Source organism: Helianthus annuus, chromosome 16 (assembly GCF_002127325.2).
Source record: "Helianthus annuus cultivar XRQ/B chromosome 16, HanXRQr2.0-SUNRISE, whole genome shotgun sequence".
Taxonomy (NCBI): domain Eukaryota; kingdom Viridiplantae; phylum Streptophyta; class Magnoliopsida; order Asterales; family Asteraceae; genus Helianthus; species Helianthus annuus.
In genome coordinates, this window is record NC_035448.2 from 185,646,406 (window position 1) to 185,667,011 (window position 20,606).

At 34.8% G+C, this 20,606-nt stretch overlaps 1 protein-coding gene and 1 long non-coding RNA gene across 7 annotated transcripts; both read right to left on the minus strand.

Annotated features, from left to right (window-relative positions):
• Nucleotides 1-501: 501 nt before the first annotated feature.
• On the minus strand, nucleotides 502-4,110 carry LOC110918633 (phytosulfokine receptor 1). Its single transcript, XM_022162918.2, has one exon. The coding sequence runs from the start codon at nucleotides 3,619-3,621 to the stop codon at nucleotides 604-606; it is 3,018 nt and encodes a 1,005-aa protein (XP_022018610.1). The 5' UTR covers nucleotides 3,622-4,110; the 3' UTR covers nucleotides 502-603.
• Nucleotides 4,111-10,209: 6,099 nt separating this feature from the next.
• LOC110918632 lies at nucleotides 10,210-13,689 on the minus strand. Of its 6 annotated transcripts, none has more exons than XR_004883198.1 (10): nucleotides 13,159-13,683; nucleotides 12,895-12,984; nucleotides 12,708-12,816; nucleotides 12,497-12,623; nucleotides 12,310-12,408; nucleotides 12,080-12,188; nucleotides 11,631-11,706; nucleotides 10,963-11,130; nucleotides 10,794-10,904; nucleotides 10,210-10,503 (listed from the first exon to the last, which is right to left on the minus strand). It is a non-coding gene; the product is annotated as an uncharacterized LOC110918632 (long non-coding RNA). The 6 variants fall into 6 exon arrangements; XR_004883199.1 differs by having other exon boundaries at nucleotides 11,627-11,706; XR_004883202.1 differs by having other exon boundaries at nucleotides 10,794-11,130; nucleotides 11,627-11,706; nucleotides 12,310-12,404; nucleotides 13,159-13,689.
• Nucleotides 13,690-20,606: the final 6,917 nt, after the last annotated feature.

The following is a 20,606-nucleotide window of genomic DNA, read 5'->3' on the forward strand; positions in this document are numbered from 1 at the left end:
TACATTTTTAACCCAAATCTATTTGACCTTTTACTTTTAACCAAAAAGTTTTCATCTATTGCAATTTAACCTCACAACTTTTTTACTTAACTTTGGTCCCCAACACTTTTCATATTTCGCATATTTTCGTGTTACGTTTCAGTTCAAATTTTACGAGTTAACACGGCATAACGCGTTTGTGGTTCAACGTTATAACGTTTCATTTTACGCTTCGTACTAGATTTTGCGAGTTAGCACGGCTCAACGTGCGTGTGTGGTTCAACGTTTTTACGTCGCCCGTTTTTTTCCCGTTTGACAGGTTCGTTACGACACGGGGGTCCTAAATATTTTCTATGTTTTAAGTTACAGTCTAATTTATTCGCATTAACACACCGTAACTTCAGTATTGATTGTCGTTGACGGTGACGTGGCATTAGTGCTATTCGGCATGGTTTTACGCCGTCGCCGCATTGCGACGAGTGGTAAATCTAGTCAATATTAAGAAGCTAGTTAACCTTTAAATGAAACAATCTTTGAATGTATTATTATCAATTGCAACGTTAATATATACATCACTGAGAGGAAAAAAAAAACAAATTACATAAACCAAACAAACAAACTAACCTAAGTATGAATGTTACCATGATGCAACCAATCAAGCAACTCTTTACTCGATGGTCGTAGCTTTGGAGACTCATTTAAGCAAACACAAGCAATCTCAAGAACCCACAACATCTCCTTACTATTATCTTTATCGAAAATCAACGGGTCGAAAACCTCATCCGCCCGGTTTTCCTGCTTCATTTGCATCACCCACGAGATCAAATCCCGACTACCCTTCGGTTTACACATATCCATCGGTCTCTTGCCCGTTAAAAGCTCCAGTAAAACAACCCCGAAACTATAAACATCACCCTTATACGATGCAAGCGATGCTTGCCCGTATTCGGGAGGAATGTACCCTAATGTCCCGACTAAATCAGTAGTTACATGAGTATCATGAGGGAGTAATAATCTCGCAAGCCCGAAATCGGCTAAATGAGCTTCGAAATTCTCGTCTAGAAGAATGTTACTCGACTTTATATCGCGATGAACGATATGCGGGTCACAGGATTCGTGAAGATACGCAAGACCTTTAATCGCACCCTGCCCGATTCGTAACCGTGTGGCCCAGTTGAGTTTTAACGGGCCATCGGGCTTTTCGTGTAACCAGTAATCGAGACTACCGTTTTCCATAAACGAGTAGATTAAAAACCGGTCGTTTTTGTGTTGACAGTAGCCTTGAAGAAGGACCAGATTCGGATGTTGGGCTCTCGATAGGGTTTCAACTTCGGCTTGGAACTCACGGTCCACTTGGCCCGCATCACCCGTGAGCCGTTTTATCGCTACTTTTTGACCACCGGGAAGTGTCGCTTTGAAAACAAGCCCGAACCCACCGCAACCGATTATGTTCGCTTGATCGAAACTGTTGGTTGATTTCAAAAGATCATTAATCGAAAGCTCGTCTTTCGTTTGGAAAAACACTACCAGTTTCGATTCAGGTTCTTCTTTGCTGCTACAGTAACCATCATCTTTCTCGGGACCGATTTCTTGTTTACGGGTTGCACGAAGTACGATCAAGAACATGAGTGCTAGAATAAAAAGCGTTCCGAACCCAATCCCGACAGCCATACCGACAATCGGTCCGTTACTTTTCTTCGATCGCCTCGTTGTAGATCGAGTAGCGAGACTATCTTCACAAGTAGACCCACATAAATCTTTGTTTCCTTCAAAGCTTGAGTTGCTAAAAGTACCAAACTGACGCCCACTCGGGACTATCCCACTCAAGCGATTATACGCGACACTAAACTCCGATAAAAAGTTCAAATTCACCAGCGAAGGAGGAATCCGTCCCGACAGATTATTATACGACAGATCAAGCGTCTCTATACTCGTCATTCCCGACAGCTCACTCGGGATTCCACCCGATAAATCGTTGTGTTTCAGATTCAAAACATGTAACCTTTTCAAGTTCCCAAATTCGGGCCAAATTGACCCATTGAGAGAGTTGTATTTCAGATCAATTAACGGCGGGAAGCTCATAATCTGTCGGTATTGCAGCGGTAACCCGCGAGTACTCGTGTTTGGTCGCTTAAAAAACGGGAAATCCGGTGAACCTTCTTCCAAAGTGACGTTTAGGTTACACAAACTCGGTAACCGAGTGAGACTCTTCGGGATTTCTCCAGATAATGAATTATTCGATAGATCCAAGTAAAACAGAGACTCGAAATCGCCCAAATAAGATGGAATTGTTCCGGTTAACTGATTCCAGGATAGATCCAAAAGCTGTAATCGCGTTAAACCGCGTATCCATTGAGGAATTACGCCCGTGAGTTCGCAATTCGGGATCACGAGAGCTTTGAGCGCTTTGAAATGAAGAGAATCATCATCCGGGAGACGTTCGCCACGAAAGTTAAGGGTGAGAACCAAAACGGTTAAATTCGGGCAGTGTTGCAGGATCTTAAGGGTGGTGTTAAGGTTACTGAGGCTGCAATTCGAGAGCGAAAGATACGTTAACGACTGAAAATTGCTAAAACTTTGAGGGATTTCGCCGTTGAATTTGTTTCTAGCGAGATTTATAGCTTTTAACTTGTGGCAAGAAGAAAGATCGTCGGGAATGAAACCCGAAAAGTGATTGGTGCCGAGATCAAGTGCAGTAAGATTCGCCATCAACGAACAATTGAATTCGATCGGACCAATAAACGAATTATTTCTCAGATTGATCGAATTAATGGCAGGTGAATTAGACAATGATGACGGAATCCGGCCTGAGAAACTATTCGAATGGGCCGAGAAATGAGTCAGCCTCGGAAACTTATGAAAAAAATCCGGTAAATCACCCGAAAGCCGGTTTGATGAGATATCCAAACGCGTAATCGGGCTAGAGGAATTACCAATTCCGGCAATGGAAGTGAAAAGGTTATCCTGAAGATCCAATTCCATTAATCTTGGTAAATGGAATAAAAACTCTGGAATTGCACCCGAAAGAGAATTGGAAGCTACACATATATGTTCCAGGAATGCACAATTCCGGAGTTCGATTGGAATACTTCCGATTAACGAACCAGCAGCGAGTTTAAGCACACGAATTCCGGTTGAATTAACACAAATACCAGCAGGAATGGAATCAAGAAAACTATTAACAGAAAAGTCTAGAACTTTAAGTGCAGGCAGGTTAATACTAACAGGAAAACCACCACTAAACACATTGCTACTCAAATCAAGAGTTTCCAAATTGGTTAGACTAAAAAGTGAAACTGGAATCATACCCTTGAGGAAATTATGAGAAAGATTGAGTGTTCTAAGCTGATCTAAACTGGAAATCTGATCAGAAAACCCTCCGGATAATCGCTTATTCGGAAGTTCAAGATTAACAATCCTGCCGGAAACAGAATCACAAACAATTCCCACCCAATTACAGCAACTTGACTTTGAAACAAACCATCCATCAATTGGGGATTCCAATTCTTGCATAAACCCTTTTAACCCACTGAAATCACTGGGATTACATGTCAGGTTTTGTGAATTCACAAGAACCTGCAAACACCCAATAAAAAACAGAGATACCCATATCTTTTCTACATAAACCATCACAGAAAACATGAAATTGAAGCAAGAATTCACAACAAGATGTGAACTCTTTCACAACCCGTGTGGATTTCAAGGTTTTCTAATGTGGGTCGATTGAGAAATTCACAACAAGATGTGAACTTTCTCACAAACCCGTGTGGAATTCAAGATTTTCTTATGTGAGTCAATTGAATCTTGACTGAAAATTGAAGCATAAATTCACAACAAGATGCAAACTTTTTCACAGACCCGTGTGGAAATCAAGGTTTACTAATGTGGGTCGGTTGAATCTTGGATAAAAATTGAGAAAAAAAGATGATTGATGAGAAGATTGTTGTGGCAAAGATGAAGATCATGAGGAAAAAGATAATGAGGAACACAGGAAACTTGTTTGGTCCATAAAGGAGGTGGGTTTTTGATATTCTAGTTTTTAGGGTTTTTGTTTTGTTTAGTTTAGTTTCTAGAGAGAGAAAATAGTCAAAGGTTTTGATGAGAGAGAAAAATTGGGAAGCCGTTGGTGGCTTGGTGTTGGTGATAGTGAGAATGCAGCATAATTAAAAGGGGCCATGAAGATCCGGAGATTGTGTTGTTTTGGGAGGATAAAGAAAGAAAAGTATTGTTTAATTAATTGTCATAGAATATTGAGTTTTTATGATATTAATTGTTGATATTAACTTATTTGTTGACTATTTATTAGATCTCATTTTTTAACTGGGAAACAAATCTTTTAAATGGACTACTGATGAAAATCATTATATCGGGATACACTCGTTTTTGAACTGGGGAAAACTCTCACCTAGGGCCGAAGTCCGTGAACACTCGCACGAAGGCACGACAGTGCGGTGAGGTAAAACCCGCTCAGTTCAAGGATCGAACTAGCGATCTCCCCCTATTCGCCTAGTCTCCCGTCATCACCAGGTGTCGCAAAAAATAATGAGGAGGGTATGAATCAAACTTGGGTCCCTTAGATCTCATTTACTAATAGCAAATTGTTTATTGAAAAATATTTATGTAATTCGTTGTTCGCTTTTTACTAAATGTCTCCACTTTCGAAGATCTTGAAGAATTGCACATGACGAACATCTATTAATCTTTATTTTCAGACTAGTATTAAGCCTCTACGTTGCAGCGGTTGTCATAAAACTGTATTAAGTGGTAGCAATACTAATACCATTGTCAGCGATCACCAACACCGGAAAAGCTAAAAATAACAAAATAAATAAAAACGGGAAAAAAATAACGTCGAACGAAAAGCAGACGTAAAATCTTTGAATCACGCACGCTCGTTGCAGAGAAACTGAACCGAAACGTAAAACATAGAAAAAAATAATTAAGTCCATCCAGGACCTGCGTGTTGGACGAACTTGTCAAACACAGGAAAATATATGTGACGTGACGGGCCAGTTAAGTGGGAAAAAATATACGAAAAAATGTTGAACCCCACACGCACATTGCGGTTCGTTAACTCACAAAATTTAGAACGCATCGAAAAACTTGAGAAAAGTAAAAAAAGAGTTGGATTAAATTGCAAAAGATGAAAAACTTTGGGTTAAAAGTAAAAAAAACAAAGGGTCTAAATTGTAAATTGAAGTTATTTATTAATTTTAGATAAAGACAAGGATAAAAATAATGATATCTATATATTGGTTATTAATTAATATTAATATTAAAAGAAGTTTATTAAACAAATATAAACAAAATTTATAAGGTTGAAGGAGAGAATGTCATGTGTCATTATTTGGAGTCTTTTATTATAAGTTAGATTATGAGAAAACCGTTATATAACCTCTAAAAATCTCGATCACTGACGTGGGGATCATCTATGTATTGCGATAGAATATTGAGTTTTTATAAAATTAGTTGTAGATATTATTAACTTATTTGTGTTGACTATTTATTTATAGCAAATTGTTTATTGAACGATATTTATGTTGTTCGTTGTTCTTTATTTACTCGATGTCTCGACTCTTGACGAGATGTTGATGGCGAATAACACCGGTCAATCTTTCTAACCGTGTAAAGAACAGTTGTGTAACACCTAAATATCTTGATCGCTGACGTGCGGATCATCTATCGTCATAAGAAAGAAAACTGACAATTACACATCATTAGTGGTGTTTCTTATGGAAGTCGAAAGTGAATTTTTTATTTCTTTTTAGAGATTGATTGTTGCAACTAAAGCTCAAAGTGTAATTAATTAGGGATAAGCTTGGTACCAAACGCATGGGCGTAGCTTAGAAGGTGGCCGGGGGGCGCCGACCCCCTGAACTTTTTGCTCAGTAGTGTTATATGTAATTTTCGTATAGAAATTTTTGGGTATATACGTTTTCGACCCCCCCGCCCCTCCCGTTATTCGGGTCAAGCTTCGCCACTGGCCAAACGGTACCGAAAATCCAAAAAATGGTACTGGTATGCACTGGTATTTGAAGGTAAAAACGGTACCATACCGGATCGGTACCGAAAATCGAATCTCTTCGGAAATTTCGGTACCAGTATCAGTTCAGTACCGATACCCAATACCACTTAGTTATCCTTACTTAAAGTCATTGATATTGTGTGCACTGGATCATCTCACGTTCGCTCTCGATGTAACAGTCGAAACGTCATGAACGTGTCATAATGCCCTAAAAATACACAAGTGACACTTATCTAATACGTGGCGTATTCATTAGATTTTATTTACTAATATCTAACATTTTAATACACAACATTCATGCAATTTGTCGTTCTCTTTTAACTCGATGCCTAGACTTTTCAAGTTATGTCAGCAAATAACACTTATTAGTGTAACACAAAACAAATATGATAATATAACATCTCAATATCTATCTATATACCATATAATAAAAGAAATCATTTGCGGGACACGTATCAATCAATGAGCCTATAAAAAAATTGGGTTTTCCCCGTCTAAACAAAAAAAAATCTAAAATATTATTTGAGTATGATAATATCTTTTGTTAAAAATAACTTAATCCATTAAAATTTTCAAATTTCAAATTTTATCTAAAAAAATGAGTGTTGGTTTTGAATTATCTGCTATGCTATAAGGGTTTCAATTGACAAATTGTGGGACGTATGCGATTATCTTGAATTATCTAAGTGATGTTATTGGATGGAAAGAATCAATATTTAATGAATAAGAAGTGATCTCTCAAGAATTGTCATGGTTATTTTTTTTTTTATATTTGTCTCCTTCCCATTGTTGTTTTTTTTTTTATATTTGTTTCCTTCACGATTAATATACATTATAGATCTATTTGTTTTTATTGAATGTTAGCTTTGGTTTAAAGATGGAAGCTCATTTAGGGAGTTCTTTTCGATCAATGTCGATGAGGATTAGATAACAATAGAAGCTCATTGAGGTTTGAACCAAATTTCCGTATTGAAAGAAATTCTCAATTTTTTTTTTCAAATTTCAAATTTTAATTTCGTTCTTTTTTATAATAAAGACGATAAATGTTGAGAATTGGATTAACAATATAAGCTGATTAAGACTGGAATCAAGTTTTAGTATGAATATTGACGGAAATTCTCAAAAAAAAAAGTTCAAATTTCTAATTTTTGTCCCTTCCTTTTTGTTTAATTCATTCTTTTTTAATAATAAATTTTGTAATTTTAACATTTAATATATATTTTATTTATTTTACACGTGTAATACACTGGGTTATAATCTAGTATGATAATATTTATATTTCTCTCTGCTTATCTCATCAACTCTTTATTTTCAGTAAATTACAATCACATTCGGCGAATATTCGGACACAAAATTATATAATTTCTTTTTAGACATGCAAAAGTGGATGAATTAATAGCACATAGGTGGGGGCGTTGGGCACTATCCTTAAAAATATATTTTTAGTTGTAATTAAAAATTTTGTAGTAACTTATAAAAACACATATCTTTTGAATATTTCATCTGTTTTTATTCTAAACTAATAATCATTTTATTTTATTTTTTTAAATCAAACGCCACTTTAACATATGCAACGTTTTCTAATTGTTGGTGTATGTGGTTTTCTGTTGGTCTTGTAGGGTTAGTTCAACAATGAAGAATTACATAGCGATCATAAATTGGATATAATATGTAGTGTGGTCTTCTAGATGTAAAACGATGGTTGTTAATATCTTTATCTTTATCTTAATATTAATATTAATTATAATACTAGTGTGAGGTTTATTGGGTAACACTAAAAAAGTGGGGAACAGTGGGGAACCGACTCAAACGAACTCCGATTGAACTCATTCCAGCGGCGTTGGAACCGGCTCGTCGAACCCTAACTATGATCTCTTAACCCCAAACCCTAAATCATAACCCCTAAACCCTAAATATATTAGGGTTTGGCTTTTAGGGTTTAGCTTTAGGGTTTAGCTCTAGGGTTTAGTTTTAGGGTTTAGATTTAGGGTTTAGCTTTAGGGCTTAGGGTTTAGCTTTTGGGTTTATCTTTAGGTTTTGCCTTTAGGGTTTAGCTTTTAGGGTTTATAGTTTAGATTTTACGGTTTAGCTTAGGTTTTAACCTTATTTTTTAGCTTTAGGGTTTAGAGTTTAGGAATTAGGATTTAGGGTTTAGGGTTAAGAGATTTTAGTTAGGATTCGACGAGCCGGTTCCAACGCCGCTGGAATGAGTCCAATCGGAGTTCGTTTGAGTCGGTTCCCCGCTGTTCCCCATTTTTTTAGTGTTCTCCAATGAACCTTCCCCTATAATACTAATACCTTACAATTGCACAAATTTACCCAAGGGAAATGTTTCGATCTAACATCGGTACTTGAAATTGTAGGATCTCAGACTTAACAACCAGATGAAGAAAACTCATTCAGCTTTAATTACTTTTTAAACAATTTATCTTAAATTGACCAAAGGGCTTGTGGTGATTAGATTATCAAAGAGTTCTAGTCCTTTGAATCTCAGATAGACATATTGGTATAAAATTGAATTAAATGTTATTTTAGTTCCAGTGCTTGGGTTATTTTCCCAGTTTAGTTTAATGGTTTGAAACGTTGTTATTTTAGTCCAAATAGCTTCAAACGTTGTCATTTTAGTCCATTGTGTTAACTTCATCAATTTTTTATGTTAACGAGAAGGGCAATTCGGTCGGCCGAATTGTCCTAGTTAACAAAAATTATATAAAAATGAGCGAATTCCCCTTCTAGTTAACAGAAAAACTGGATGGAGTTAATCCAGTGGACTAAAATGGCAATGTTTGAAACTAATTGGATTAAAATGGTAATGTTTCAAATCTTTAGACTAAACTGGCAAAATAACCTAAACCATAGAGACTAAAATGACATTTAACTCCTATAAAATTTAAGAGTAGATTTAGTGGGTGTGAATTTACTAATAATAATAATTAAAAAACACCCTAATAGCCCACAAATATAAATGTTGTAAATGTTTTGACTCGACACAACTACAAGCTCCCTAAAGTCTAATCCCGAAAACCTAATCTAATAAGCATCGTCATCAAGTTAAACTAGTTTAATACCCGTCCGGTGGACGGGTTACGCTAACAGCGTAACAATGCCCCACACGTGTCATCCACTCCACCAATATCTATTTTTTAGGCATCCACACTCCTTACTACCACAAATCACCGTCACTCTTCCCCAAACTTGCGTCACCTACCAACATCGACCACCACCGCTTTGCCCCAAATCGATGTTGGCAACATAACCACCGCCCATTTGAAAGCGCGTAGCTTTATCTGCTCATCAATCAAAACCCAAGCGATGTTTTCAGTTTGAAATTAGGGCTCCAACACCTACTCTTGAATTGTCGTAAAGTGGCCATTGACTACAAAAACATGAAAAACACCCATAGTAAGCCGGAATATAACACCAAGTAACAGTCATGTACGATAAGACAGTATATTCTACTTGATTTAACAAATGAGAAAAAAACAAAATGGAAATACCTGAACCGAGTCTCATAAACATCATTAAATCAATTGTTCATGCAAGTGTTCAGACACAACTGTTCAAAGCTTAAAAATTAAACTCGGTTTCTTTTTTGCTTGACTAACTTAATAGTAACGGTCGTACCATTTTACTAAACTCTACCTTTTGTTTTATAATATTTTCAAGCGCGTCTCACATTTTACCAATATTGTTTTATAATGGTACACTTGACCGTTAAATCTAACGTTCATGCCATGCTCCTTGATAGAACAAACCCAATCTACCTTCCCGTTTTGACCAACTTACTTGATATGCTATGACCTATACTATAAAAAAACTCACTTTGACCCATTACCCAAGTAAGAAATCTGTCTCGTTTGACCTTTGGGAAAACAAACCCATGCGACCCACTTAAAGAAAATGATACCTACTTAATAAAGCTAATATGCTTGACCCGTTCTATAAAGCAGACCCGTTTGACCCATTTAGCATGGACCCATCCTACCAAACTCGTTTGGAGCAAATTATTTGACCTGCTTTGACACATGGGCATTTACACAAAACAAACTACATGCAACTTATAGTTCCACAGCATGTGTTGGCAAGTTAACGATCAACATGGGCAAGCTTTGGTATACAAAAAGAGGTTGAATAGGGTTGACTAAAAACATTGTGTGCTAAGTGTGTGTAAATTACAATAAAAAACCAATTTTATGAAAAAGTGATTTAATATGCGATTTGCAACCCATTTTACCCGTTGGAGATGAAACCTACTACCAAAAGGTCCTTATACCTAAAAAAATAAATTTATACTTAAGTGTACATTAGTAATCTTGGGTCAACTGTTAAACCAAAGAAGCAAAGAAGCATCAGGAAGATAATTAAAAAATGTCGACGGGTGACCAGCCGACAACAGCTAAGTTCCTGAGACCTTCGTAAATCCGTTCCAAAACGCGAGGTACTCCAGCTAAAAATGTTGGTTTTAGCTCCATCATATCATCTCTTAAAGCATTTATATCCTTCAAAAGGTAACAGCCAGCATATAAATATAATTAAGATTATAATCCAAAGGTAACACAGATAGATCAGGGACGTTTCTTAACCGACAGGTCAACGGAAATTATTATTTTTTTTTAATTCTTCACATTTTTAAAAAATTTTTATATTTAAAAAGTTTACTTTTCTTCTTTTGAAATTTTGGCCGATTTGTCGACTAATACTTCCCTCATTGAATTTTTTTGTCTCACTTTCCAGTAATGTAATTAAGCTAAAGTTGATTATAGCAAGTAAGAATTGAAGTGAATTTTACCCCGTGGAAGAAGCCAACAGAAGCACCTTTACGAAAAAAGTATTCTTCAATTATACGATCAAGAATGTGAGCGAGAGGCAGGAAGGATAAATAAACATCATCTTCGGTCATCTATAATCATATATCTCCAAAGTCAACACAAGCAAAGTCAAAGAAAAAGATTTAGTACCTTGTCCTCAAATTGTTCCATGAAAAGATCAACCCCATTTATATTTGTTATAGCATTTTCATGAGTCAAGACAACACCTTTTGGATCTCCATTGGTGCCACTTGTGTACATAATAGTACATATATCTGTTGGTTCAGGTGTCTGCAGCTCTGATGGATGTTTGCTTCCCTGCTCAATATTAAAATTTAAACCCATGAATTTATACTACTGTTGCACAACATTTTTCCCCTAAAAGTAATTTAGCCACTTGTTGTTAGTATAATAGAATTAGTGATGAGCATATGGGACTTGGTACCAGTACCGAATTTCCCGCATCGATTATCGGTACCCTTTTTTGACGTTTTCGGTATCGCTACCGGTATTTTACATTCAAATAACGGTACCGAACATTTTCGGTCCCGGTACTGGTACCCATATTTGGCAAATTTCGGTACCGGTAAGCTCATCCCTAAATAAAATCACATGACCATAAATGACTTACAATAAGCTTAGGTTTGGTGCTGCCAATCAAGGCATTAAACTAAGAATTACAAATTATCTCACTTTCAATAACTAACAGTAACTACCTAAATTATTATTATTATTTTATTAATTACAATGCAAATTACAAATACTTGATCCAAACAATCTATAACATAACTATATGTGTTTGTCCATAATATACCTACTTGCAACACGAATAGCCCTTCATCTGCCAGAGCTGATTCACTACACCTGAATGATCTTCCATGTATTCATGCCCTACTGGGTAAGTAGATTAAGTATTTATAAGTATATTATTAAAGTTAATTAACATTCAGCCTACTGATAAACATATCTCTATACGTATGTTGATACATTCACCTATGCTCTATAAACTTTTCACCATAAATAATCCGAGAAATGTCTCAATTAATACACTTACTTCTGAATATTTTTCAGAAAAGTTTTATCTTTAGAAGGGCCAAATGGAGCATATGGGTCAGAACACCGAGTAATACGTTTAATATGACAATAACCCGTCCAACGGACGGGAAATAGGCATGTTGACTGACATGTTTATTAAAATAGGCATTGACTTTTGAGATTTATAAAATGAGCAAATGAATAACCGAAGGACAAGTGAGTGGAGCCGCACCTTTTTAACCCAGACTCCCACTTTCAACTTTCAAGCACCTTTTTAGCCCACAAAAAATGCACCTATTTTGTTAAAGTCTTGGTGAACTTGCCTATTTTCATGATTTCCCCTGTTAGTTATAAAACTGTTAGAAGTATCCATTAAACAAATCATACAAGTCATGCAATGAAGTAAAGTTGATCAAATTTGTGGACAAAGTAAATTTATTTTGATATTGGTCTTTATGTTACCTGAAGTGTTAGAAGCAAATGAACAGCATCATACAGACATTCTGGTGCTATTGCTTCTCCAACCATGTCATACGGCATTTGTGAAAGCATTAACACTGTCTAACATCAAACATTACCATCATTTCATTAATCATTGTCACCATGATGATATAAAATATGTTATATATGGGAAGATGAAACTTCATACCTTCAAAGCTTCTGCTGTGCAATCAGATACAGGCCAACCATCCATTATCTGGAGTAGAAAATGGCCACCCTCCGCGTGTTATGTGTCGGTACCATGACTGAATATTACCCGAACTATTTTCTCTGACCTTCACATAAACATGATACAATGATCACCACTTATTTCTGATATAAGAAAACGCACAATGCCTTGATATAATTGTTAGACTGACCGTGGCCTACTTATTCGTTAATGATTACATATAGTTCAGTTAGCCATGTGTGATGTAGGCTGGATGAAATTGTGTTTGTTCTGGTCCACCAAACTTCTCAAAATTAACACTGCACATAATCAACATAGTAATTAATGGATATCAACAAACTAACCAAGTTTATACAAATACCAACACAAATCCATACCCGAAATGAATTTTTCCTTCGTTTTCACATCCATTTCCAGCTTTGATAGTTCTAAGTGACTCTGTCTGGATAACAATCACTTCCAGCTCTCTTCAGAGATCATAAAAAATGGATCATATTAAAAAATTCAAAAAAAAAATAAATAAATAAATCATGTACACATACTGGTGCTTCAAATCAACAATCGACATTTACTAATCGCATAATCGGAACTGATACACATAAATGAACAAACAAATTTGTCTTTTAACCATGTACACATACCGTTTTTTTATATGGATCAAACAAAGACGACGGTGAAGAAGAATCAGACTTCGAGCCTGGTTGCACATAAGAAGAATCAGACTTCGAATTAGGGCTAACAAAAAGCCATCAAAAACGGCAGATCGAGTGGCAAAGCCCAACCCTGATGCATTTGTAGAAACCCTCATGTGGAGGAGCCAGCGACGATCAAGTTCAATTGATCTTCCTTTTATACCTCGAGTGCAGCCGAAAGTAGAGAAAGATGGGGGGATTTTTGTGATATTCTCCAATTTCACAACTTGTGTGTTTATATAAGGGTTCACAGGAGGTGGTTGTGGATTGCATACGTGGGTACGTGGTTTTGATAATGCAAGAACTGTCCTTAATATAAAGTAACAGTACGATTCTATGAGAGAGAGTGCATAACTTCTTACTGAAACTGCCGTGAACATGGGTAGGAAGAGGTAGAGGTAACCACCAGTTGATAAAACCACCACAAGAAACTGCTCTGAACTGCTAACACAGCAGTTATTTTTGTGAGTTTAAGTGGCTGAGATTTAATTTCAGCCAAATCCAATGGTGGATATTGATTTAAGAGTTAGTTAGACTTAATGGGTTTAATATATATATATAATATTACCAGAATGCTACATATGTATATATAATTAGTATTTGTATTTGACTTCAAATACAAACATGTGAAATAGACTAGACATTGAAAATATAATTAATTTTTTGATATTGATCTGATAACACGCTCTTGGTATTGCAAAAACAAAAGTAACATTTCGTAGGATCTTGATTATAACAATCTTAATTAATTGTAAGATAAATAGCTAATACAATTTTATTACCCTTTTACTAATTTCACCGTTATATTTAATCACTAATGAATCTGAAGAGGTATGATCTCAAATATCATTTTATGTAGTATTTAAAATTTGGTGATCTATTTTTCTAGTATGTCTCCGTACATTTATCTTACATTAGTTTTTGTTATTATTAACAAATCAAAAAAATAAGAAATTCAAATGGTTACTGCAGGAAAAAAAAATATGAATCAAATAAATAAGGTCTTACAAAGCAAACATCAAATATTGATTCTGATTTAGATTACAGATTAGAAAAAAACGAGATGAAAACTATAAATTAATTTGTGTGTTAGACTAAATGTAGTGGGCTGGCAACCCTTCCTAGTTAGCCGTTTTGGGGCGTTAAACATCTCCTAGTAGGCCACTGAGAGCGTCACTCTGAAAACATGCGTGAGGCAAGGATTTGTCTGAAACACCTTTTTTAGCCAATCAAACCGTTACATATCACACTCTTTTTTTTTATTTTCTATATACTCTATTTGATTTGTTTTAGACTTTAATGAAACCATTACACACCATAGAAACAAAAGTGATCAAGAGCCTACACATAGTACTAAAAATATTAGTGAACACCGAAACCCTTTCACTATGTGTTTGTTTTCCTCGCATTCTTTCTATTGAATATCTTACATCGCTAAAGCTGTCTCACTGTCGATTTGCTACCATCAATTCTTTCAAAACTATTGTTTCGATTTGCAATATCTTTTGGCTCACCAACATTACATTAACATCACCGTCACCACCACGATGAGTGAAAATATGGTAGTGGTAAGAGGAAAAAGAAAAAAAAAATAAAGAGATAATTACGAAAATATCTTATTTATTAATTATGTGTATTTTATTAAAAGTCTTACCACACCACTATATAATAACAACATCCTTTTAATTAATAATCAAACCGACCTAAATAACGGTTACAAATGTTTGGTGACCGAAATAACGAAAAGTATATTTACAAAGTCATATAGGGGCAGTGGCGTCTCTAAGAAGTCATATACGCTGTTCAAACTCGAAAAATGTGCCTTTATACCTGAACGATAAACAATGCAATTACGAAAATGACAAAATCGTAATATTCAATAAACAATGCAATTATGAAAAAAATGAGAAAATTATAGTATTCAAATGAGTTACATTACATACCGTAATAACTAATAGCTAATAGCTAACCAATGATTCGTGCAGCCCTACTTGCATTCTTCATATCAAATTGGTGGATAAACACTTCACAATTTATATTATCTAAGACTTCGTTTTCAATTAGTAATTGGTTCAATTAACCAATGGGCTAAATTCTAAAGTCTAAACCATAAAAAAATGATTTGTAAATGAGCCTTATTTGAAATTGGTATAGGTTTACTATTTTTAAAAATTAACTTATATATATGTATCGGATTTTTTTTATAACCATATGCCCTACGAAATTACGGGCCATGTGCAAAAGTCCTCCCCACACACCATCAACCTCCCCTGTATAGGACTATAGAGTTTAGTGACTCAAATGACCTAGAAAATACATCATACAAAGTATGTTTTTTTAATAATCTATTAAAATAAGCGATTGGACAAAATATAAAATATAAAACATCATACTCTTAAATAATCGTGTACAATCCACTCACCGCTTTTGCATCTTTTAGAAAAAGTGATGAGTTATATTGATAAAACATCAATAGATATTATGTGTGCTAAAATTGATTGTAAAATACATATAATAAAAATATAAATAACACTTTATTACAAAATCAAAAGGTTACACACATTAAATATCCGTAGTGACAATATATATGTGAATTAATCTTCACTCATAGGATCATCTACTTCTGTCATTCTAACTAAAAATAAACGAAGTTTTTATCCCAATTGTAATGTTTTTGGTATGAAGTTTTAACAATATATAAGGTATCCATTTTCAAGTCTTAAGAGGGTTGTAACTAGTTGTGGACTCAGGAATTTTTTTATGAGGGTGCAGAATATTTTTAAAAATTTTAGGCCTCTGGGTATATATAAAAAAATGGTTCATGTAAAACAAAAGAACATCAAACTAAAATTTATTTAACCATTAAAAACATGTCAAACGTCATTATAAACGTGTTTAAAATTGTGCCCTGCATGTTTTCATTTTTTGAAATATATGCAAAACATCATCTAGAATTACTTTTCTAATGGTTTCTCATGAGAAATCTCGTCAAAACTTTCCTACTCATGGTTTCTATCACATATAAATAGATCCATAATTTTCAATTTTAATTTTCAAGCCCTAGTAAATTTTAGAACAACAACAAAAAAACATCAAAACAACAAAATCATGCTACAAAAGTTTAGAATAACAAAAAAAAAAAAAAAAAAAAATATTCATCAAAACACATAAAATTTCAAACCCTTTTAACATATCTATAACTCTATCTTTCCTAAAAACCATACAAAACAACAACAAAATAAATAAAAAAGGAAGGTACCTCGTTAAATTTTGTATTCCAGGTGGTGGGTGGCGGAATCAAGCTTTTCCGGTGAGAATGCAGTCGCCGCCGTCGTGCCTGTTGACTGCTTTCGTGCGTCGGTCGTTGCGCGATTAGAAGAGGGAGAGTGGGAGAAAGAATTGGAAGGGGTGATTGGGTTGGGTTATTTTATTTAACTTCAAATTTAATTGGGTTGGATTAATTGGGCTGTGTTACACTGGAATATTTAGTAGGCTAATGGCTAAATTGTTAAGTGAAAGTTATTGAGTTAAATTGTTAAGTAAAGGGGTTAAAGAATAATTATATACACTAGTTTATATTTTAACAGAAATCAATCTTTACATTTTTTTTTTTAATTTATAAGATTTTTTTTAAAGAGAGCGGTTGAAAATTTCCAAAAGGTGTAGTTGAAAATTTTCAAGGGGTGCGGTCGAGATTTTGCGCAAAATTTAACCTTAAAATCTTTATTTTTAAGGGGTGTGGCCGCCCACCCATCCAAGTAGGTAGTTCCGCCCCCTGGTTGTAACACAAAGAATATATGATCCAACTAATATAGCAAACCATTTCATTAACTTGGTTTACCTTTCACGTGGTAAATTCTAAGTGTTCGTGAGCTGGTTTGGTTTTTGTGGGACCAAACATTTTAAGCTGGTGATATATCATAATTTGACAACAAGCTCACTTGTAATTGTTCGGGCATTGTAAAAAATAATTAATATTATATTTTATTATGGTACGCATTTTACCTTTTGTAAAATGTAAAGATTGACAATAGAATTAAAAAATGGTAGTGGTCCAAAATCTCTAATGGTGGCAAAACATGAAGAGGCAAGCCATCAATACATACATTTGTGGGCTTCTTTATCATGCTTTATATTTGAAGTGGAAATCGAGTTGACTTTGCTTTTGTCAAAAATAAAGTGGAAGGATTTTATTATTAACTAGTTATTTTCATCCCGCGCGTTGCGGCGGGACCCAATGACTACAAAAGGCGTGTTAGCAACGACAAACAGATACCGAATATCAAAACATAAATAAAATGACGTGGTAAGGATAGTCACTCCGTCATAAAAAAACGATTTTAAATAACCTAATATATAATAATAGATCCCACACGTCCTACACGTTGGAAATTCGGTTGTTTTCAGCTCAGTTATTACGGTGCTAACACATTAAAATATGGATGAGCTCGGTACCGGTAACGGTAGCGAAAGTACCGAGCCGGAAAATCATCGAAATTAGGTACCGGCACCGAAAATGCTCGGTACAATACGGTATGGTATTTGAAGGTAAAAATCAATAAATACAGGTATGGTGCTAGACCGGTGTCGAACCGAAAATAACGATTCTGAAAACGCCAAAAGGTGGGTACCAAATTGGTACCGAAAATGATTTGCTCATCAATATTCTAAATATCCAAGTTAATTTTACATGCTACAATTCATTCATTATAGAAAAAAAAAAACAAAAAAGAAAGCAAAATAAGTTGTTGTGTATATAAAACCTCATTCAAACAAAATACAGTTTACTTACTGTGTGTATGAAAAGTAATCTAAACGGTGCAATTACTTGCATTGTTGCGTTGCTACAAGATTTGGTGAGCTCGTTACCAACCGTTACCGAAATCCCCAAAAGTGGGTACCGGTACCGAATATACCTAGTATGGTACGGTTCGGTACCGGTCGGTACTGGTACGACACCGGTATTTAAGGGTAAAAACCGGTGAATACCTGTGCAGAACCGGTACCGAAAATACACCGATTTGGTAAATTTAAGACCGATACCTATACCCGATACCATTTGCTCATCTCTTAAATAATTCTAATTCTAATTCTAATATTAATTTAATACTAAATCACTGTTCATTAAGTTTCTTTTTTATCATATATAGATTACACTAACACTATTGATTTCTAATTAACAGATAAATACTATTGATTTCTAATTAAGGGGCCGTTTAACAACATCTAAATGGTTAAGTGCTGAAACAGTAAAAGGTCTGAATCATTAAGTGTTGAACCAGTAAGAGGTCTGAGTCATTAAGAGCCTGTATAATGAATGTTTAACCGTTCAGAGGCAAATGTCTGACTAATTCAGATTAGAGGTCTTAACCATTCAGATTCTCTGTATAAATCTTAACCATTCGGAGGCAAATGTCTAAACCATTCAGAAATCTGCTCGTGAAACAAACAGTCTGAACCATTAAGTGCTGAACCAGTAAGAGGTCTGAAATCTGAATCATTAAAAGTCTCATTAAGAGGTAAACAAACAGCCCCTAAGAGATAAATTATTGTATGAACGCTCACTAATTGTAATTTGAATATCTAGTAAAATGAATTTCAAGAAAAATATTGTATTTGTTAGTTAGTATTGAATAACCATTCCAGGAGTGGTATATATGAATACAAACGAGTTTAAAACATGATTTTACAATATAAGATAAGACTGAATACAACATTCATCGCAAATTCAACTTTATTATTATAACTAGCTTTAGATCCTGTGTATTAGATGGGTTGTATAAAGAAAATATGATGTAGGAGCATCCGATTAGTTGAACCCGAACCCACGCCGAACTCGTACCCGTGAGAAGATCCATTGGAATTGGTTAACATGAGCAAATAATTGGAAAAGAACAATATTATCTTATATTGTTTATTTGTATTTCTTATTTTATTTTTATTTAGTTTCCTATTTAGCTTATGGTTCCTAGGGAAAAGATCAAATAGGAAGTTAATTTTCGCTAGAAAGGATAGGAAGCTATAGGATTATGACATGTGGCAAATTTTAAAATAAAGAGAAAGGGTATTTTAATCAATCCAACTCCTTCTTTTTCCTTTTTCAAAACCCAGTAAATTCAAAAACCCACCATTTTCAAAACCCACCATCTTCAACTATTTCTTCACTTTCTATCTCAATAATCACTACATTATAGTGCGATTTTCATCACCAATCAATGATTCAGAACCCGATCAACGTGTTCTTCAGCTTTTTTTTGAAGAAAACCCAGTTTAATTTCATAAAAAAATCTCGTTTTTTCCGGTGATTTTGGAGATAATCACTCGATTCGTTCGATTCGAGCGTTTGATAAGTGTTTCTATTATTCAAATTTTGTCAATTGATGAAGAAATCAGCTTCGATCCATGTAAGAAATTCTTTAATTTCATTTTTATGATTTGGGTTTTTGATTTAGTCATTACGTTTTACGATCTTTGCGGGGGTCCGGGGGCGGAAGCCCCCGGTAGCGGGGTCCCAGGGGCAGCAGCCCCTGGCGGGGTCCAAGGGTAATTAATTTTCCATAAATTTTTTTTCAATTAAATTGCTGTACTAAAAACGCATCAGAAAAAATAATTTTCCATAAATTGGCTCATTTAGGTAAAACACATTTTTTAGGTGTTTTCAGTCCATTGCGTTTTAGGCTGAGTCATTTTTAAGTGTTTTCTGGCCATTGCTTTTACATATAAGACATTTCTTTGTGTTTTTGGTGCATTGCGTTTTAGGTAAAACACTTTTTTATGTGTTTTCAGTCCATTGCGTTTTAGAAAACAGACATTTTAAGTGTATTCTGGCCATTGCGTTTTACAAATTAGTCATTTCTTTGTGTTTTTGGTGCATTGCGTTTTAGGTAAAACACATTTTTATGTGTTTTATGGCCATTGCGTTTTACAAATAAGACATTTCTGTGTGTTTTCTGGCCATTGCGTTTTACAAATAAGTCATTTCTTTGTGTTTTTGGTGCATTGCGTTTTAGAAAAATGTCACTTTTTAGGTTTTTTTTCATTGCGTTTTACGTAACTGGTGGTTTTTCTATTGCGTTTTAAGCAACTGGGTTTTAATTTTTTTTTAAATATAGCAATAGTATACTCGTTTTAAAGATAAAAAAACGCTCGTTTTTTTTGGTGCAATTTTTATAAAAAAATAATGTCGTATGAAAGAGTTATTAACGTTTAAAAGATGGGGGGGAATTGGAGGTGAGAGAAACTATTGGCTTGGATTGACTAGAATGCCCTTGAACAAACTCACGCGCCTCTTTTCTTCCTTTCAATTTCCCTGATTTAATCTTAGCCCTTGATTAACTTAATGGATGGTCAAGATCACTTCCTATCCTTCCTAGCCAAATAAACTTCCTATTGTATCT

Bases quoted from the DNA above. Each gene is read 5' to 3' on its own strand.
- LOC110918633 (XM_022162918.2), bottom strand. From the start codon at position 3,621: ATGTTTTCTGTGATGGTTTATGTAGAAAAGATATGGGTATCTCTGTTT.